The sequence below is a fragment of the Rhinoderma darwinii genome, chromosome 8 (genome assembly GCF_050947455.1).
Source record: "Rhinoderma darwinii isolate aRhiDar2 chromosome 8, aRhiDar2.hap1, whole genome shotgun sequence".
Classification (NCBI taxonomy): domain Eukaryota; kingdom Metazoa; phylum Chordata; class Amphibia; order Anura; family Rhinodermatidae; genus Rhinoderma; species Rhinoderma darwinii.
The window spans coordinates 85,877,830-85,899,478 of record NC_134694.1 but is presented as its reverse complement, the minus strand read 5'-3'; the positions used below and the strand labels follow the sequence as shown (position 1 = coordinate 85,899,478).

The 21,649-nt window shown below is 43.3% G+C and overlaps 1 protein-coding gene across 1 annotated transcript in view; it reads right to left on the bottom strand.

The window, feature by feature from the left end:
• The window catches only part of NRK (Nik related kinase), a 236,229-nt gene that overhangs the window by 37,751 nt on the left and 176,829 nt on the right, over window positions 1-21,649 (bottom strand). Inside the window, exons 22-25 of the mRNA XM_075835864.1 lie at window positions 21,287-21,380; window positions 8,571-8,738; window positions 6,084-6,201; window positions 4,659-4,817 (exon numbers count right to left, since the gene is read on the bottom strand). Coding sequence (XP_075691979.1) covers window positions 4,659-4,817; window positions 6,084-6,201; window positions 8,571-8,738; window positions 21,287-21,380 — 539 coding nt within the window. The remainder of the gene's footprint in view (window positions 1-4,658; window positions 4,818-6,083; window positions 6,202-8,570; window positions 8,739-21,286; window positions 21,381-21,649) is intronic.

Below are 21,649 nucleotides of genomic sequence, written 5' to 3'. Positions count from 1 at the left end.
GCAAAACTTAAAGAGGCTCTGTCACCAGATTTTGCAAACCCTATCTGCTATTGCAGCAGATAGGCGCTGCAATGTAGATTACAGTAACGTTTTTATTTTTAAAAAACGAGCATTTTTAGCCAAGTTATGGCCATTTTTGTATTTATGCAAATGAGGCTTGCAAAAGTACAACTGGGCGTGTTGAAAAGTAAAAGTCCAAGTGGGCGTGTATTATGTGCGTACATCGGGGCGTGTTTACTACTTTTACTAGCTGGGCGTTCTGATGAGAAGTATCATCCACTTCTCTTCAGAACGCCCAGCTTCTGGCAGTGCAGATCTGTGACGTCACTCACAGGTCCTGTATCGTGTCGGCCACATCGGCACCAGAGGCTACAGTTGATTCTGCAGCAGCATCAGCGTTTGCAGGTAAGTAGCTACATCGATTTACCTGCAAACGCCGATGCTGCTGCAGAATCATCTGGAGCCTCTGGTGCCGATGTGTCCTCGCTCGTCTGACACGATGCAGAACCTGGGGAAGTGACGTCACAGCGTGATCTCTCGAGAACACGCTGTGTCTGCACTGCCAGAAGCTGGGCGTTCTGAAGAGAAGTGGATGATACTTCTCGTCAGAACACCCAGCTAGTAAAAGTAGTAAACACGCCCCGATGTACGCACATAATACACGCCCAGTTGTACTTTTACTTTTCAACACGCCCAGTTGTACTTTTGCAAGCCTCATTTGCATAAATACAAAAATGGTCATAACTTGGCCAAAAATGCTCGTTTTTTAAAAATAAAAACGTTACTGTAATCTACATTGCAGCCCCTATCTGCTGCAATAGTAGATAGGGGCTGCAAAATCTGGTGACAGAGCCTCTTTAATTAACCAAGTAGAGAGACAATAGAGGGAGACAGTCTGAGTGTAAAGATCATGTTTATGTTAAACTACGGCTTATAAAGGGTTGGACCCAAGTAGACAAGCAAGCTGACCCTCCCACAAGCTGAGAAAAGCAGCTGCAGCTTCTAGATCCAAAATAATGCACTAATTTATGCAATATTGGTGATGATAGGTCTGAATGGGCATAAAGAGTATTATTAAACATAAAGATGAATTGCTTAATATTTAATTATTTTTATGAATTTACACAATAATGCCTACCGTCCAATATTATCAAATTGTACTCTGCTAGCACTGTTTACATGTGGCAGTTTGCAAGAACTTTTGTAGAGATACTGTTACACCTATGAGTAGCCTAACTGGTTAGGCTATTATAAAATAAAGCTCTTTTGCCCCACTCCTTATATCCTAATTGTGGGTTATTGTGAGCAAGTGGTCCCTATTTTTTCATTAAATTCTCAAAAGTCACTTCCTGATTGTACCTTTCTGTTATATGTTGGTGGTGTAAGTATGCAGAATAATTAAATTGTATTAATTAGTTTATTGTTCAGATAATGAAAACATGTTTCCCTGTTAAGATAATCATTATGTTATCTGTAAATGCTCTTGATAAACTTCAGAATGACTAAAAATAAAAAGAACATCAAGACTGTTATCATTGCTAATTTCCATGAATAAACAGTCACATTAATTCTGATAATATCCAGTTCAACTGAAACTAAATATTGACTTTGGATTTGTTCTTATATGGCTGCCTTTAAATGTATCAATAATTCCACTGAAAATATGCAGACCCAGCTATGTGAACAAAAAAAACAAACATATTTTTCTATAGTTTTCTGTTTATATCTAAAAGTTCAGAAACTTTCTCTGAGTCTTGTACTGATCCTGACTTACAGCATGTAATTTAGTCCAGAGCTGCATTTACAATTCTACTGGCTTCTGAGCCCAAATTCAGTGTTGGTTTAATGTTTTACAGAGCTTATTGTAGAGCTGTAAATAATGGGAAGTGTAGCACTTTTTTAGGAACGGTTAAGAAATCTGATATATGAAAAACTAACTCCCAGAATATAGTGGAGAAGAAAGAATTGCATTATAGTCGCTCAGTTGCGCTGTCAGGATGTGTCTGTTAACACAGTGTTGACTGGTTCCAGTAGCAACCAGCAGAAAGCTGAATGAAGCTCATTCTGAGATATAACACTGTAGTGCAGGATATATATATATATATATATATATATATATATATACATACATACACACACATATATATATTTTTGTACACACACAATAAATCCAGTGAACAAAGAATGAAGGCATAAATGGGGTAGGGGCAACTAACTCACAGGTGAAGAGATAGCTGTAAATTTTAGCCGTATACCTATGTATTTTAGGTGGACTACAGAACTTTGCGGGGTCATATTTATGTGAAGTGTACTCTCTGCTACTCTATATTGAATATCACTGTACATGGTATGATATTTTGGATTGGTTTAATTATACCATTATCTTTTGTGTAAAAAATATCCCTGTTGCATTTAAACATTTGTGAACCTATTCCTTAATGCTGGTTTTTACAGTCCTAAAGTTTAGCTTAAAAAAAGGGTCCTGAGTGAGGGGCCACGCTTAGTTGTCTATACATCTAATAAGGTATATAAATAGTTGTCAAAAAAATGATAACCCTTTTACATAATGTTAAGATGAATGCATTTTATACATAAAGATGCAATTATGGTATTATTTCATTTAATGCACATACGGTATACTTAGGTTTACTGCATACTCCATGTACTTCGTATTTAAAGCAGACCTATCAGCTCCTCTCAAATACCTGTTCTAGTAAAAAAAAAATTGGATTCCCTATGAAATAACAATTCTGAAGCATCTTTTTTTAGAACTCTACATTGCGCCATTCCAAATTGACAGCTGGATTTTACCATTTCCTTTTTCAATAGGGTGTGTTCCTACACAGTCTGACACTGTCAGCAATAATTAGACAGTGTCAGGCCGGATTCACACGAGCGTGTTCGGTCCGTGATATACGGACCATATGCCGACCCGGACCGAACACAGTGCAGGGAGCCGGGCTCTTATCGTCATAGTTATCTATGATGCTAGGAGTCCCTGCCTCGCTGCTGAAAACTGTTCCGTACTGAAAACATGATTACTGTAACGTCTATGGCCACGGACCGTCGATTGGTCGTTAACCCCGACGGCCGTGGCCATGGACAGCTTACCTGCCTGCAGCGTCGTCCCCCAGTCAGGCGCCGGCATTCCGGATTCCGAATGTCTCCGGCGGGTGCGCGCGCCCGCGCGTGCACGGCCTTAAAGGGCCAGTGCGCGTGTTTTTGCAAAAAACTGCAATCTGGCCCAGGATGCCCTGGGCTATAAAAAGGGCTCTGCCCCCTTGCCCTTTGCCAGAGCGTTGTTAGTTTTCCCGTTGTTCGTCTTGCTTATGGTCTCCCAGTGTCTTCCAGCCTCCCAGTGTACCTTGCTCCTGTATCCTGTATCCTGTTTCCGTGCTACCTAGTGCTATAGACGTGCTGTGCTACCTACCGTGCTGTGCTACAATCTACGCTGCCCTACTACGCCTCACCAAACGACTTCCCACCGCCTGGTTCTGGACGTGTCCGCCTCGCCACTGCCTACGATTGCCTCAGGTACTCTCGCTGAACCATTGAACTGTGTACTTTCCGGTTTGGCCAGCTGCCATCCCCGCTACGCGGTACGGCCCAGTGGGTCCACACCCCGCATCGTGCCAATTACAGTACGGGACAGTTTTCCCACAGCGAGGCAGGGACTCCTAGCATCATAGATAACTATGACGATAAGAGCCCGGCTCCCTACAGTGTGTCCAGTCCGGGAAATGCTGTCGGCATGCGGACCGTATATCACGGACCGAACACGCTCATGTGAATTCGGCCTCAGAGTATGTAGGGACACATCACATTGAATGGTAACGCCCAGTTGTCAATTTATTCATACATTTCCAGGAGGAATAACTGAGAGCCGACACAACAAGAAAAGATGCTCTAGTATTGCTATTTATAGGGAGATACAAGTATTTACTAAGTAATATCCTTTTCTATAATGTGGCCAAAGAAGATTTTTATGTACAATAGATCCTCTACATTCAAATGACACTTATATTGCCAGTCATGCGACAGGAAGCATAAGTAGATTATTCAAGAAATTGTAACTTTTCAAGGTGCAAATCTTATGAGACCAGGTTAAAATTTTCAGGAATAAGAGAAATTGTAATTTCTGTGCTATGTATGTTTAAGTAAGGGTATGTTCACACGCAGTGACCAAAAACGTCTGAAAATACAGAGCCGTTTTCAGGCGAAAACAGATCCTAATTTTCAGACGTTATTTGTAGCAACTCGCGTTTTTTGCTGCGTATTTTACGGCCGTTTTTGGAGCTGTTTTTCATTGGAGTCAATGAAAAACGCCTCCAAAAATGTCCCAAGAAGTGTCCTGCACTTCTTTGGACGAGCCGTCATTTTACGCGCCGTATTTTGACAGCGACGCGTAAAATTAAGGCTCGTGGGAACAGAACACCGTAAAACCCATTGAAAGCAATGGGCACATGTTTGTAGGCGTATTAGGGGCGTTTTTTCAGCCGTAATTCGAGGAGTAAAACGCCACGAATTACGTCTGAAAACACTGCGTGTGAACATACCCCTAGAAGAGGGTTTGAGGGAGACATTTCATATTAAAGAGCGATTGACAATAAATATAGTCCTTAAAAAAAATATTCTGATGTGTAATCCCATATACTCACCCCAGAGAGCAGCGCATAGGATCTCAGAATTGAATTTCTTTTTATACTTGCGAATCTCCGGACTGTCACTTTGAGGTCGAATATTTGTCGGATTAACATTGACAACCGATCCTTTCCTAGCATTTTCTCTGCGGAAAGGCTCAACTTTTGTGCCAATAGCTAAATGTAAAGGAAAAGAAAATTTAGATATGAATATGACTTGTGAAGGGCTAAAATGCATACATTTCTCAAACACACCATAATATACTTATACACTTTGCATGCAGAAACGGTAAAAAACTGTAATTGATTTAGACCGTGATATACAGAATAAGAAATTATATATTGTGGGACCGTGACAGGAAAAGTTGTTGGCGGTTGCTATATTTTCACAAGATTTCTCATATATGTGTACTAGGCTCCAAGAAGTATCTGTCTCCTCCAGGGAAAGCTGCATGAGATGGAAGGAATCCAGGAATAGCTGAATATCCCTAGTGAGGAGTAGCTTGCTAAGGTTTTTAAGTTCGGGCCTGGATTTTTATGGAATGATAGGCAGGTTGGTTGTGGGGCCTATCATTGCCTTCCTGTCCAGCTTGGGTATTTATCTGCAACTCACAGGTGTTGCAGTTCAGCACATCATGGAGCTATAATAATTGTGCACTCGAGGGGGCCATGTGAAAAGTACAGAACCCGTCCATCTGTCTGGAGACAGGAATACTGAGGGCTGCTGGCCTCCTGCTGGACGTTTGCATGTTGTGTGAGGTAACACATGCATGGATTCTGGTTTTGGTTCGGGTGGTTGGTAGTATGCCACTTGTATAATGAGGGAAAATGTATTTAGTTAGCGCTCAGCCAAGCAGAGTTTACTTTATGTTTTGTCGCGAAATGTAAAGGCTGTCCGTTTTATTTTGTATTCTGTCACATAATAAAGCACAGGCAAAACACCTGTATGAAAAAGAACTCCCCGGTCACGGTCTCTGACTGCATTTTGCCTACCGCTACAGAGCTAATTCCCACAATATATGTATGTATGTATATATATATATATATATATATATATATATATAGATATATATACACACACACACACGCACGTACGCACACACACACACACACACACACACACACACACACACACACACACACACGTCTTGCAGGATAAAATACACTGTGCTGTTACTGTCTGCATTTGGCCCTGTTCCACCAGCTTTTTGGACCTCAGATTGAGAGGTGGACCACAGATGCTATAGCTTATCTGCCTCATAAATGTGCAAGTCTTACGGGCAGCAGCCAATTGTCCCACGGGGTTCTAAATGTGTAGCTTCTGCCATGAACGACTGCACGGTTATAATCAGAATGAACAGTTTTATTATATGTTTGGACTGTAGACTTTACATAAGTGATGATTATCATCTGCAGAGCCAAATCTTCCTGAAATGTACTCACGGGAACATGTGGGGCTTGTCGGAGGTGAAAATTGTAGCAGCCTTGGGTCAATGAATGCACTAAATGACGTAGTGGAGGATGAGCTATTTTTTGGCTGTGGACTCTCACCGTTTGGCATCTAAAATATATGGAGAGAAAATATACCATTAAATACAATCATTCCTAAGTATAATTTAGGTGGTTATTTAATTTATGAAAACTTTTGGAAATGCTGGTTTCAGACATGTTTAGTCAAGAGCAGATCTCAGGACCAATGGTAAAAATTTTTTTATTGACTTCCATTGATATCAATATAAACCCTGACGTGCTGATAAACAATGGGGTCTAATAGATAGATCAATGAATCAATATTAATTAGGAAAGCAATATGGTTATTAGTACTTGTGTGGAATTACTTTTTAAATGTCTATACAGGTCAACATGTAACATGGTTATGTGGAGTAGAAAAGCTCATATTAGAATCACCATACATTATCATGAGAGAAACCATGTTCTCGTGTCCTCCCACAACTAATACGATCTGAGGGAGCTTATGAATTTTTGTTTCCTTTCTCCCAAATAAAGAAGATGGTTCCCTACCTAAGAAAGGAGAATGGCCCCAACCTAAAGTTTAGCCAAGGGGCATCCACTAACATTAAGTCAGCTCTGTCTACAGCGGGTAGACATCTTTTGCTAAGATCCCCTTCTGTGTCACTGCCAATATCACCAAAGTGGGGTCCAACCCTACCAACATTTTGGAAAATCACCTTGTTGAATATTACATTTTACAGGCACTTGATAGTTTGTCCATCACAAGCTGAGTCACTGATCACTGTGAATGTAATGTTGAATAAAATGTTGTCACATTTGCCAGAAAAATAACTAAATCAGTTTGAATGATATTGGGTGCTATGCAAAGTACTATATATTGTTCTGTAATATGTTTTTCTTGTTATGCTTTTTGGTCTATTAGTAAATTGGGCAATGACCACTCACAACCTATAGATGTCACTATTGTGACAGTTATTATTGAAGATGTTTAGACTATGACTAAAAATACAATAACTGTATATTATAGCATGCCAGCAACATAACAAACAACTAAATCAAATCTGTTTTATTTGTTACTTTTATAAACATTAGGTCAGACAACTTACTTTCTATGTATTTTTTTGTGACACTTTGAGCACCAGGTTTCACCATTATTTAAATACTTTATTTTTTTTACCAAAGTAAGGCTTCGTTCACATCTGCGTCAGGGCTCCGTTCCAACGTTCCGTCGGAGCGGAACCCTGACGTTTCCATCACCGGGATGAATAGCGTAGTCGACTACAGTCAGGACTCCGTTCTGACGGAAAGCTCAGACGGAGCGTCGGAACGGAGCCCTGACGCAGAGGTGAACATAGCTTTACGTCTGAAATTTGAAGTATAGTAACTTCTGCTGTCTTAACTTTTTTGTTGGTTTGTTTTTGAGACAAATATATAAAAGTAGCAAAAACCCTGTAAACTACTTCCATTTTTGAGCTGTCACCATCCATCAAGTTGTTAAAGATTCTATACGGCTCCAAACATGGTCTCCCAACTTCGCCAATATGTATGCACACTTAGATTGGCTGAGCATGAATGTTTACAGCCAAATAGAGGGGAGTAAGCCACCGCCAGATTTGTCTTATTATTGATTTATTTTCTGGGGGAACAAAGGCTTGGGCATGAGGAAATGCAACCTGTCCAATGATTGGTTCCCTGATGGCAAATGTTGGGGGACAGTCAGAGTGCCCCAGTACATATTAGATTGTTGGCAGATCCCTACTTCTCTCTAACAAGGGTTGCCAGCTTTAGTTAGACCTATTTTGGGAAAATCAAGCAATAATCAACTTAAAGGGGTATTTACATTTTACACATCTATGACATATCGAGTGGCTGATCTTGAATGGAGAGGTGGCTGATCTTGTGCATGGCCCTATCCATTACAGTCTATGGGATTTACAGAAAGAGCCGAGCAAGCACCGCAATGCAATGGGGATACACAGAATCCGCTAACAAGCACCTATCACACATTTATAGCATATCCTGTGGATATGCTACAAATGTTTAAGATAAGAATACCCATTCAATTTCAACTACCACTGGCTGTCACCTAGTTTTCCTACAGTTATGAATGAAAGGATCATGGCATAACTAGGCAGATTTCTCATTCAGGAGCCTGGAAAAGCAGGGTGACAACAGATATAACTGGCTGAATAAAAAAAACATTAATAACTTGAAAAAATAAACAAATCATGAATTTATATTTCCACATATTTGTTCCTTTTGAATTCATTGAATTGCAGAAACGGATGTTACGGAGTTATAAGTATTCTGTATTGACAGAAAGTATCTTCTCAGTTGAAAATATAAAAAAAAAAGGTACAAAAGGTGACCGGTGAAAGGATAGACAAGTGATCATTCTCTGTCGCTTTCTTGTTTAGGTGAACAAGTAGAACAGGACATAACACATAATGATTTCACCTGATCATCCAGAGATTTGTTCAGGGGCCTGTGACTTTTTTGAGGAGGTTTGTGCTGATTCACTAAAGTCTCTGAAGGATGACTCTGTAGCAGATCTGGCAGGAGATAATTTTGATTGTAGGAGCTCCAGACTCCATGATTGCTGCTACAACTTTGCTGTTCAGCCGCCTGTTAACACATAATGGAGCAGATTGATATATAAACCTGGATACTTCTGCACCATGAAAGATAAATCTGTCATCATTCCAAAAGAAATGTAATCTGCGGCAAGACAAATGTCAGAGCGGAGGACTAGTCGATGTACCTGGCATCAAGAACTATCTAATTTATTATGTAATAAGCCCATTTCTCATGTGTGTCACTAATGCAAATATTTGGTTGTACACTTAGCATGATATATAAGATAGTCAAGGGATACAGTAAAATTCTAAAAGTGCCAAAAGCAAAAATAAAGCCTCCTTCTGGTGCTGGTTCACAATACTAGACACCTTCATACCTTTCCCTCATTCTGTCATAAAAAAGCCCAATTCTTGTTAACCCCTACCAAACCCTTGAAGATGGATGTTTCCCTCCTCCCTTGTTTTTAAAGTTGTTCTTATGGAAAGAGCTTTATGCCAGTTTACAACACCCATGGGGAAAGTAGTGGGGCCAAACTGAGCTTGCCCTCCTTTCAATATGCCCCTTTGAAGCTGAAAGGGCATAGACCCTTAAAAATAACAAAATTAAGCTATTTTGATCATATGACAATAAAGTAACTACGTTACAGATAATTTCTTAAAAAGTATGAAGAGATGTGGAATAAAATCTAATTAAATGAGACATTATCCTTATATTTCCTCTATTTAAGGAAGGATCTGCTAATAATCTTATGCACATGGACTTTCCTCTTGACTTCTTTGATTCCCTACATTGACATAACATGCACATTTGTGTGAGCAATACGAGCATGTGATTGGAGGATTGGGGGTTAATATCTGCTGGCCGAAATTCTTCCCTATTGTCTACGGCAGGGGACAGCAACCTTCGGCACTCCAACTGTTGTGAATTTAAGACTTCCAGCACGCCCTGACGGCCAAAGACCTTAGGGTGAGGCCACACGGAGCGGCCCTGCCACGGTCGCAACACGGCCAAAAACCGCGCTGGCACTATGTAGGCGCGGCTGTCAAATACACCGATAAGGGGTTTTCCGGTTACATGCGCATGCACACTGCCGCTCCATTCATTCTCTATGGGAGCGCAGGAGATAGCCGAGTGCAGTGTTCGGCTTTTTCCGGCACTGCCATAGAGAATGAATAGGGGGTAAGTTGTTGTAATTTGCAAAATCGTAAATAAAGGGTGTATTAATTCATGGCCGCACAATTTTGCAGATTAAGGGACGGTTTACCCGCGTTAACATGCGGCCACTAACAGGCTGTTTGACAGCCGCACCGAACATGGTGCTGGCGCGGTTGTTAGCCGCGATGCCACCGTGTCAGGACTGCTCCGTGTGGCCTTACTCTTAGAATTCCAGCCAAAGGCTGTCAGGGCATGGTGGGAGTTGTAATTTTAATATAAACGGGAGAGTCACAGGTTTCTGACCACTGGTCTATGGGATTTTTCTTTATACCACTACATGGCCAACTATGATGCCACCCTGTTGGTAATACTAGATTTACTGATCTAATCTACACAGCAACTCATAGGAAGGGATATCACTGTAAACATATCTTAGTCCAGTCACTTATGCCAAATTTCATAATCTAATTCACAGAGGGTGTCATAACTCCATTCCATGGATGGTGCACTTTATTTACTAGTAGACTATATATGGGCACCAGTGGCTGAATATATTACTTAAGAACAAAGGTCTTGGCATTGAAAATGCCATCTGACTATTAGGGTGACACTATAAACACCACGTGGCAACCAAGGGCAGAACATTCAACAACTAGAAATACGGCATTGACTGGATCTCTAATCCTAAACTTCTGAGTATTCTGTATAGATCTAGATCATAGACCAACAGGAATCAGATGCTGGATTTATAGTTGGAGATCAGAGAGCGGGCCCTAAAGATGTATACCTGAGACAAGAAGAGACACAAGACAGGTTCTGAGTCATGCAAGTGCCAACTTTGGGTAAAAGGTTAATATAGTGGACCAAACACACAATAAATTGGGGCAGTATGTTGGTTAAGGGCTACAACTGCATGCATTTTAAAGAAACATTAGGGCAAAAAGTTATTGGTTGGAAGGCCAAACTTTTGACTAAAACTTTTTTAAGGCAATTATTTTTTTTTTTTTAACAAGAAGTGATCCAAGCCGGAAACAAAATAGCAGTGCAAAACTGTGCAATGTAAAAATCAACCGACGGTTGCTTATTTCTTGAAAAAGACCCAAGGGTAAAGTGCTACAAGCGATCCCGGAGCTTTTCTTTTTATGTGATGCTCTTATCTGCTGCAAGGAAGAGGGAAAGTGGCCTTTTAAATTATAGAATTAATTCATATGTAATGTGGGTCACTTAAATGCAATTGTTTAAGTCCATTGAAGAAGATAATATCTTGAGCAAAACAGAATTAGATTTTAGCGCATACAGTTCTTGGAGCATAATGTAGTATTAACGAGATCTTTCATCACAACTTAAAGTGATTTTTAAAAGATGGAAGGAAATGGCCTTGTGCCATGTAATGAACAGGTGGAAATTTAGACGCTCAAATGGAGTGGGAGATTTTTATTACAGATGTGAGTGAAGGGATATTTTTGCAGTCAAACGCGGCAGATTTTGTTGCAGAAATTTCTGTGACTGAAAATTATTATCTTAATCTTATTATCCAATAACTTGACCTAGTTATTACAAAAGTTTCTTACTTTTGGCCCTTGCTTTCACTATCCTCGCCTACCCAACAATTTGGGACATATTACAAGCTGTTCTTGACTGCACATTTTAATTTCTAAGGCCTCATGCACATGACCATAGTGGTGTGCACGGCTGTGATTTTCGGCTCGGACGGCCGCAGGGTGTCACCCGCGGGCCGCCCGCAAATCGAGGTCTATGCACATGGCCGCGTGCATCAATTTCTATGAGCCTGGACACGGCCGTAATAAGACGTGTCCTATGTTTTTGCTGTCCAGGCACCTGGGCAATGCACGGACCGTGGAAACCACGGTCGTGTGCATAGGCCCATTGAAATTAATGGCCTAAGGCCTCATGCACACGACCGTAGTGTTTTTCTGGTCCGCAAATTCACGGACTGTGGTCCGTATTTTGCTGATGAAATGTCATCCGTAGTGCATCCGTGTGTCATCCGCAAAATGCAAATCATTTAAAAAAAGTGCAAGGAAAACTTCCTGTCGTCGCGTAGCAACACTTCAGCAAATTACGGATGTCACATGGAGATTTATCCACAGTTTCCATGGGCCCATTGACTTCTATCCATAGAGAATTTGCGGGCCATAATAAGATATGTCCTGAGTGTAATGGCAGGAAGGAGGTGAAGGGAAAGTGAGCCCTAATCTACCCACCGCCCTGTCCCTGCCTACTTGCAACGACCCGCCCTAGGCGACGAGGTACAACTGGGCGGCGGTCCCTACGCTGGCTAAGTGCACAGGAAGACAAACAGGGAACACGCAAGGGAAGGGGCAGTAGCCACGGAACGCCACGAGGAAACGGGGCGGCGAACGAACAGTCAGGACCAGGACGAAGTGAGTACACCCGAGCGGGCACGGAGACAGAAGCAAGCCAGGGCAAGCAAGCAGGTCAAGCAGAACTGCAGCAAGGCAGAAGCACGGCAGAAGCAGGCTGGAGCAAGCAGCAGTGGGGCCAGGAATCCAAAAGAATTACAAGCACTGAGGGAGAGCACAGGGCAGGTAATAAAGGGCAGGGGGCGGAGCTAACTCCGAGAGACCAGGCCGCGATAGGCTCTCCCACTCCTGAGCCTGCCACCCTGGTTGGTGGGAGATGGTGTCCGTCGAACAGGTCTGGCCTCAGGTGTGGATTGATTAATCCCAGGAGTATAGCTAGATGAAGTACCTGGCAGATCCCTAACAGTACTCCCCCTTTTATGAGGGGCCACCGGACCCTTACTAAGGGGACCCGGTTTAGTGGGGAAGAGGAGGTGGAACCTCCTGATCAATACCCCAGCGTGAACATCACGGGCAGGTACCCAAGTCCTCTCCTCCGGCCCGTATCCTCTCCAATGGACCAGGTACTGGAGGGAGCCCTGGACCATCCTACTGTCCATAATCTTGGCCACCTCGAATTCCACCCCCTCAGGGGTGAGAACGGGAACAGGAGGTATCCTCGAGGGGGACCAGGACAGGGAGCAGCGTTTAAGGAGGGAGGCATGGAAGACGTCATGTATGCGAAAGGATGGGGGGAGCTCCAGACGGAAGTATACAGGGTTGAGGACTTCAATGATCTTATAAGGTCCAATAAATCGGGGAGCAAACTTCCTGGACGGGACCTTAAGGCGCAAGTTCCTGGACGACAACCAGACCAAATCCCCGACGACAAACCGGGGGTTAGCAGAACGTCTACTATCCGCCTGAATCTTTTGTGCGCTCTGGGACGCCTCTAGGTTCTTCTGAACCTGGGCCCAGACAGTGCACAGTTCCCGATGAACCTCCTCTACCTCAGGATTATTGGAACAACCAGGGGAGACGGAGGAGAACCTTGGGTTAAACCCGAAATTACAGAAAAACGGGGAGACCCCTGACGAGTTACTGACCCGGTTATTCAGGGAAAATTCAGCAAGGGGAAGGAATGAGACCCAATCGAATTGACAGTCAGAGATGAAACACCTTAAATATTGTTCCAGGGATTGGTTGGTCCTTTCCGTTTGGCCATTAGTTTCGGGATGGAAGGCGGAGGAGAAGGACAGATCAATCTCCAACTTTTTACAAAAAGCTCTCCAAAATAAGGAAACAAATTGTACCCCTCTGTCAGAAACGATATTGACTGGGGCCCCATGGAGACGCAGGATGTGTTTCACAAACAAAGAAGCTAACGTCTTGGCGTTAGGTAGCTTCTTAAGGGGCACAAAGTGGCACATCTTGCTGAAGCGGTCGACTACCACCCACACCACCGACTTGCCCTGAGATGGAGGCAAATCGGTGATAAAATCCATGGAGATATGGGTCCAAGGTCTCTGGGGAATGGGCAAGGAACGTAGTAGGCCCGCAGGTCGGGACCTAGGGGTTTTGGACCTAGCGCAAACCTCACAGGCGGCGACGTAAGCCCTAACATCTTTAGGCAACCCAGGCCACCAATAGTTTCTGGTAATGAGGTGTTTGGTGCCCAAGATGCCAGGATGACCAGATAGAGCGGAGTCATGGTTTTCCCTGAGTACCCTCAGCCGGTATTGCAGGGGAACAAACAGTTTGTCCCCAGGGACGTTCCCGGGAGCTGCACCCTGATCAGCCGCGATATCAGAAGCTAAATCAGAATCCGTGGCAGAGACGATTATACCAGGGGGTAAAATACAAGCGGGATCCTTCTCGGAAGGAGGATTGGCCATGAAACTACGTGACAGAGCGTCAGCCTTAATATTCTTGGACCCAGCCCTATAGGTAACCAAGAAATTAAATCTGGTAAAGAATAGTGCCCACCGAGCTTGTCTAGGATTAAGCCTCCGGGCCGATTCTAGGAAAACCAGATTCTTGTGATCCGTAAGGACCGTTACCTGGTGTCTGGCCCCCTCCAGGAAATGCCGCCACTCCTCAAAAGCCCATTTAATGGCTAGAAGTTCGCGGTTGCCAATATCATAGTTACTCTCCGTGGGCGAAAACTTCCTAGAGAAGTAAGCACAGGGGCGGAGATGGGTGAGGGAGCTGGTACCCTGGGACAAGACGGCCCCCACTCCCACCTCGGAAGCGTCAACCTCCACAATAAATGGCTCCTCTTGGTTGGGCTGAATCAGCACGGGGGCCGAGATAAAGCACTTCTTGAGAGTCTCAAAGGCCTGGACGGCCTCAGGGGGCCAATGGAGGACATCGGCACCCTTGCGGGTAAGGTCCGTAAGAGGCTTAGCGACGACCGAGAAGTTGGCAATAAATCTCCTGTAATAGTTGGCGAACCCTAAAAAACACTGTAACGCCTTAAGGGAGGCAGGTTGGACCCATTCCGCCACAGCTTGAACCTTGGCAGGGTCCATGCGGAATTCATGAGGAGTGAGGATTTGCCCTAAAAATGGTATCTCCTGTACCCCAAAGACACATTTTTCAGTCTTAGCAAACAGATTATTCTCCCGAAGGACCTGGAGCACCTTCCTGACATGCTCCACGTGGGAGGACCAGTCCTTGGAAAACACCAGTATGTCATCAAGGTACACAACAAGAAAATTACCTAGGTACTCTCTCAGGATTTCATTAATAAAATTCTGGAAGACAGCAGGGGCATTACACAACCCAAAGGGCATGACCAGGTATTCGAAATGACCCTCGGGTGTGTTGAACGCAGTTTTCCACTCATCCCCCTCTTTGATGCGGATAAGGTTATATGCCCCCCGTAGATCGAACTTAGAAAACCATTGGGCTCCCTGAACCTGATTAAAAAGATCCGGAATCAAAGGAAGTGGGTACTGGTTCCTTACGGTGACCTTATTCAGGTTACGATAATCAATGCACGGCCTAAGACCACCATCCTTCTTCCCCACGAAGAAGAAGCCAGCACCTACAGGAGAAGTCGAGGGGCGAATGAAACCCTTGGCCAGGCATTCTTGGATATACACCCTCATCGCTTCACGTTCAGGACATGAAAGATTAAATATCCTACCCTTAGGAAGCTTGGCACCAGGCACCAAATCGATAGCGCAATCGTAATCTCTATGGGGGGGCAACACCTCGGAGGCCTCCTTAGAAAACACATCGGCGAAGTCCTGAACAAACTCAGGAAGCGTGTTTACCTCCTCCCGGGGAGAAATAGAGTTAACAGAAAGACATGACATAAGACATTCATTACCCCATTTGGTGAGATCCCCAGTATTCCAATCAAATGTGGGATTATGCAACTGCAACCAGGGAAGGCCTAAAACCAGATCAGACGATAATCCCTGCATCACCAGTACAGAGCACTGCTCCAAATGCATGGAGCCAACAAGGAGTTCAAAAACAGGAGTATGCTGAGTAAAATAACCATTAGCAAGGGGGGTTGAGTCGATTCCTACTACAGGGATAGGATAAGGTAAATCAATACAAGGCATCTTTAGAGACATAGCAAATTCCACAGACATGATATTAGCAGATGAGCCCGAATCCACGAAAGCACTGCCCGTGGCAGACCGGCCAGCAAACGAGACCTGAAAGGGAAGCAAAATTTTATTGCGTTTCACATTAACGGGAAATACCTGTGCGCCCAAGTGACCTCCCCGATGATCACTTAGGCGCGGAAGTTTTCCGGCTTCTTATTCTTGCGCCTGGGACAGGTGTTCAGTAGATGCTTGTCGTCCCCACAGTAGAAGCAGAGACCATTCATTCTGCGAAACTCCCTACGTTGTCGAGGGGACATGGAGGCCCCGAGTTGCATAGGTACCTCCGAGTCCTCCGTGGAGGGGCGAGGAGACGGGACCTCGGGGGGGATCGCAGAAAAGTCAGAGGGGAGCACACTGAAGCGTTCTAGCTGACGTTCCCTGAGACGTCGGTCAAGTCGTACTGCTAGGGCCATAACCTGGTCAAGGGAGTCAGGCGAGGGGTAGCTAACCAGCAGATCCTTCAGGGCGTCAGATAATCCTAACCTAAACTGGCACCTTAGGGCCGGATCGTTCCACTGAGAAGCTACGCACCACTTCCTAAAATCAGAACAGTATTCCTCAACCGGTCTCCTACCCTGACGTAAGGTCACCAGCTGACTCTCGGCTAAAGCAGTCCTGTCAGTCTCGTCGTAAATGAGTCCGAGGGCAGAGAAAAAATGATCAACAGAGGAAAGTTCAGGGGCGTCAGGAGCCAAGGAGAAGGCCCACTCTTGGGGCCCTTCCTGGAGACGGGATATGATGATACCCACCCGCTGGTTCTCGGAACCTGAGGAGTGGGGCTTTAGGCGGAAATACAGTCTGCAACTCTCCCGGAAGGAGAGAAACGTCTTACGGTCCCCTAAAAACCGGTCAGGTAACTTGAGGTCGGGTTCTAGAGGTGAGGTGAGGGGTACTACTAAAGCAGCGTCACCCTGATTGACCCTTTGGGCCAGGGCCTGGACCTGTAGGGAGAGGCCCTGCATCTGCTGGGTCAGGGTCTCAAGGGGGTCCATGATAGCGTCAGCGTAGGAGAAATGGTAGACTAGGTAAGGGGCTTGTAATTATGTAATGGCAGGAAGGAGGTGAAGGGAAAGTGAGCCCTAATCTACCCACCGCCCTGTCCCTGCCTACTTGCAACGACCCGCCCTAGGCGACGAGGTACAACTGGGCGGCGGTCCCTACGCTGGCTAAGTGCACAGGAAGACAAACAGGGAACACGCAAGGGAAGGGGCAGTAGCCACGGAACGCCACGAGGAAACGGGGCGGCGAACGAACAGTCAGGACCAGGACGAAGTGAGTACACCCGAGCGGGCACGGAGACAGAAGCAAGCCAGGGCAAGCAAGCAGGTCAAGCAGAACTGCAGCAAGGCAGAAGCACGGCAGAAGCAGGCTGGAGCAAGCAGCAGTGGGGCCAGGAATCCAAAAGAATTACAAGCACTGAGGGAGAGCACAGGGCAGGTAATAAAGGGCAGGGGGCGGAGCTAACTCCGAGAGACCAGGCCGCGATAGGCTCTCCCACTCCTGAGCCTGCCACCCTGGTTGGTGGGAGATGGTGTCCGTCGAACAGGTCTGGCCTCAGGTGTGGATTGATTAATCCCAGGAGTATAGCTAGATGAAGTACCTGGCAGATCCCTAACACTGAGTTTCTGCGGCTCATATTTGCGGTCCTGGAAGGAACCGTGAAAACCACGGTCGTCTGCATGGTGCCATAGCAATGAATGGGTCCGCAACCCATCCGCAAATTTGCGGGTGAATTGCGGACGCAAAAACACGTTCGTGTGCATGAGGCCTTATGGGTTTTAAGCATAGTTTATGATTTACATGGAGCCTGGCAACAAGCCTGAATGATTTTGTAGGCCATATGTAAAGTATCTGCTGACAACTTTCTCCAAAGAAGCACTATTGGGATACAAATAATAGGAGATACACAGACGGTTTAAAAAAACAACACAAAAAAATTATAAACTTCCGTGTCATTTGGTGATTTTCACTGTTCAATCAACTTTGATCTTGTAAGAATTTTTATAAATATTTGTGGCTCATTGGGACCACCAAAGACAACCTCTGTATTGAGTTTTTGTGGGTTTCCTCCACATTCCAAAAACATACTGATAGGTTAATTGCCCTCCTATAAAAATTGGTCATAGTTTGGATTTGAGAAAGAGAATTTAGATTGTGAGCCTTGTTGAGGACAGGGAATGTTGAGAATAATGACAATATCTGTACCACCTCGCGTAACATGTTGGCACTATATAAACAACATAAATAAGTAAATAACTAGAATTATTTGTGAATATCCAAAATTGGAATAATATGTAGCTTTGTTTGTGTTCGCATGTATGTAGTTTTTAACAATATAAACAGTACAGTGCAAAAGTTTTAGGCAGTTGTGGAAAAATGCTACAAAGTATGAATGCTTTAAAAAATAGAAGTGTTAATAGTTTTTTTTTATCAATTATCAAAATACAAATTGAATGAACAGAAGCGAAATCTAAGTCAAATCAATATTTGGTGTGACCACCCTTTGCTTTTAAAACAACATCAATTCTTCTAGGTACACTTGCACATAGTTTTTAAAGGAATTCAGCAGGGAGGTTGTTCAAAACATCTTAGAGAACTAACCACAGAACTTCTGTGGATGTAGGCTTCCTCAAATCCTTCTGCCTCTTCATGTAATCACAGACAGACTCGATGATGTTGAGATCAGGGCTCTGTGGGGGCCATATCATTACTTCCAGGGCACATTCTTCTTTTTTACACGAAGATACAGTAGTTCTTAATGACATTGGGTGTATGTATGGGGTCATTGTCCTGCTGCAGAATAAATTTGACAATCAGATGTCCCCTGATTGTATTGCATGATGGATAAGTATCTGCCTGTATTTCTCAGCACTGAAGACCATTAATCCTGACCAAATCACCAACTCAATTTGCTGAAATGCAGCCCCAAACTTGCAAGGAACCTCCACCATGTTTCACTGTTGCCTGCAAACATTCATTATTGTGCCGCTCTCCAGCCCTTTGGCAAACAAACTGCCTTCTGTTACAGCCAAATATTTTAAATTTTGACTCATCAGTCCAGAGCACCCGTTGCCATTTTTATGCACCCAAGTTTCTATGTTTACATGCATAGTTGAGTCGCTTGGCCTTGTTTCCACGTTGGAGGTATGGCTTCTTGGCTGCAATTTCACCATGAAGTCCACTTTTGGCCCAACTTCTCCAAACAGTAGATGGGTGCACCTGGGTCCCACTGGTTTCTGCCAGTTCTGAGCTGATGGACATCTTCCGATTACAAAGGGAAGTAAGTATGATGTGTCTTTGATCTGCTGCACTAAGTTTCCTTGACTGACCACTGCGTCTACAGTCCTCAAAATTGGCTGTTTCATTTTGCTTCTTCAAAAGAGCTTGACCATCATATCTTGAAATCCCAGTCTGCTTTGAAATCTTTGCCTGGGAGAGACCTTGCTGATGCAGTATAACTACCTGGTGTCTTGTTGCTGTGCTCACTATTGCCATGGTGGACCTGTGACATAAAACTGTCTTCCACAACCTCACCTTTGTAGCAGAGTTTGGCTGTTCCTCACCAAGTTTTAAGCCTCCTACACAGCTGTTTCTATTACATTTAATAACTGTGTTTCAGCCTACATATGAAAATGATGATCATTATCCCCTGTTTGGTATAATTGGTTAATCATACACCTAATTAGAATCCTTCAAAATCCATGACTTTGTGCAAGTGTACCTTCATGAAGGCAAAGGGTGGTCGCACCAAATATTGATTTGATTTAGATTTCTCTTCTGTTTATTAATTTGGTATTTTGTTAACTGATAAGAAAAACTATTAACACTTCTCTTTTTTAAAGCATTCTTACTTTGCAGCATTTTCCCACAACTGCCTAAAACTTTTTCACAGTACTATATATTTAAAAATAAAAGTTTGCACACATATCTAATAAGTTTTTCTGTAATGTTATGTTAAGCCTCACAAGTTGCTGTTTGGAATCTTGACCTCATTTTACCCCCAAACAAAGTCCTGGCTTGATGTTGGTTGCAAAAATCCTGGAGAGAGAATTGGACGGAAAGTTTCCCAAGATATTGAATTATTTGACATATGTTTTACGCAGATAACATTGCTATTACTGGAGTATCTGGCTTGATAGCTCATAAACGGAAATATAATAATGTTGGGTGCATAGCAATTTGTGAATTTCCAATATTCTTAAAATATATAGAAAACTGTGAATATTGCAATAAATGTATTTTGCAAAAATATGCAAAAAAAATAACACAAAAGTCTCACAGTATGCTGTCATTAAGACCATGGACAATTTCACTATATTACTTGCAAATGCACTGGTATATACACCAAATCAGTGAAGACCATATACCAACAGAGCACTAGGGATATTTAGTAAACATATATAGCTTTTAAAATTTTGTGAACCTTTGAACTGTCTAATAAAATAAGCTTGACTTGCTTAAAGTGCACCTACAATTAGAAATACATTTAATGTGATGGCACATACTAATACAAGCGTCTTTGCATTATCTACATTAGGGGACCTTCCTGTAATTAAAGGGGTTGTCTGCTTTGGACAATCTCTACTTGTTAGTTGGGTCAATTGATCAGCTGTAATTTGTGTAGAAACTTGGCAGTAAGTGCTCTATTTCCCTGCAGCGCCACAACAGGAGAAATTTAGCATTACACAATGCCCAATTAAATTAATGGGTTGTCTGTGTAATGCAGGACAGGACAGTTCCTCGAGAGCGAGACGCTTTTTGTAGTTGCTCTTTACTCTAACCAAGAGATGAGAATCCTGAATGCCCCCCCCCCTCCTTTTATTAACCTTGAAATCACTAATAGGTTATATGAAAATGGGTTTTCTAAACTGGACACGACCTTTAAGTAATAATCTGCACAGGACAACTCCACTAAATAGCTTTGCAGGTCGTCTTGTCGTGGCAGGTGGGCTCACAAAATTTGATCAAAATGTGCGCTAAGAACCTCACTATTTTAAGTAGATTCAGCAGTAATGCTTATTTATTTATAGATAGTGTTTTAGGTGGCATTGGTGTTTCCAGAGTGCTGTTGCCATTTTCTTGCATATAGTTTGCAGTCACTGGCATACTTGCACCTGTACACGATTTTTTCATTTTCCTGGAATGTGCTGACCAAAATGTCTTCTGTATTGCAATAGATTTCAGGAGATGTGTTCTGTCTTCTAGGCCTAAGTACCCAACAAAAATCCCATTCCCTACTAGAAGCTGAGCAGCAGATGCATTCAAGTGGGTATGGGTGCCTAGGAGGCTCTAACTTAGTTGGCATGGTTATGCAGCTTGAGTTTGGCCTTTTGCAGAATTGAGTCATAGTTCTTTTAAAATTACTATATGTTACACAGTGGATTGATTGAAAGTATTACTATAAGTTTATTACAATTTGCAGCAATTTTGGGCATTATCACTGTAAAGAAAAGGTTAAAGATCATACTGCTTCTTGGAGCTAAGCTGTCACCTTGTCTCCGTGCATGTTGCTCTGGGGTTTCTCTACTTTTCCGCCTGTAACTCTTGTCCTTGAGACATCCACTATGCCATTACTCAGTGGTTGTCTGGAAACATTCAAACAACATATTAGATGTATTATAACATAAGCTTTCCGACTATGATGGAAAATAAACGAATTCCATATACAAAATAATATCACGTCTCCCAGAATATAGCTGTTCCTTGACAGACATGAACATTATTGCTACAAACATGTCGCTTCAATACATTAGGTGCTATGTTAGTTGGTGCAATGCTATGATACAGTCCTATGTTAGTGGGTGCAATGGAACCTGGTTGAAAAGGCTCACTTGACGGACTTACTTACATCTTT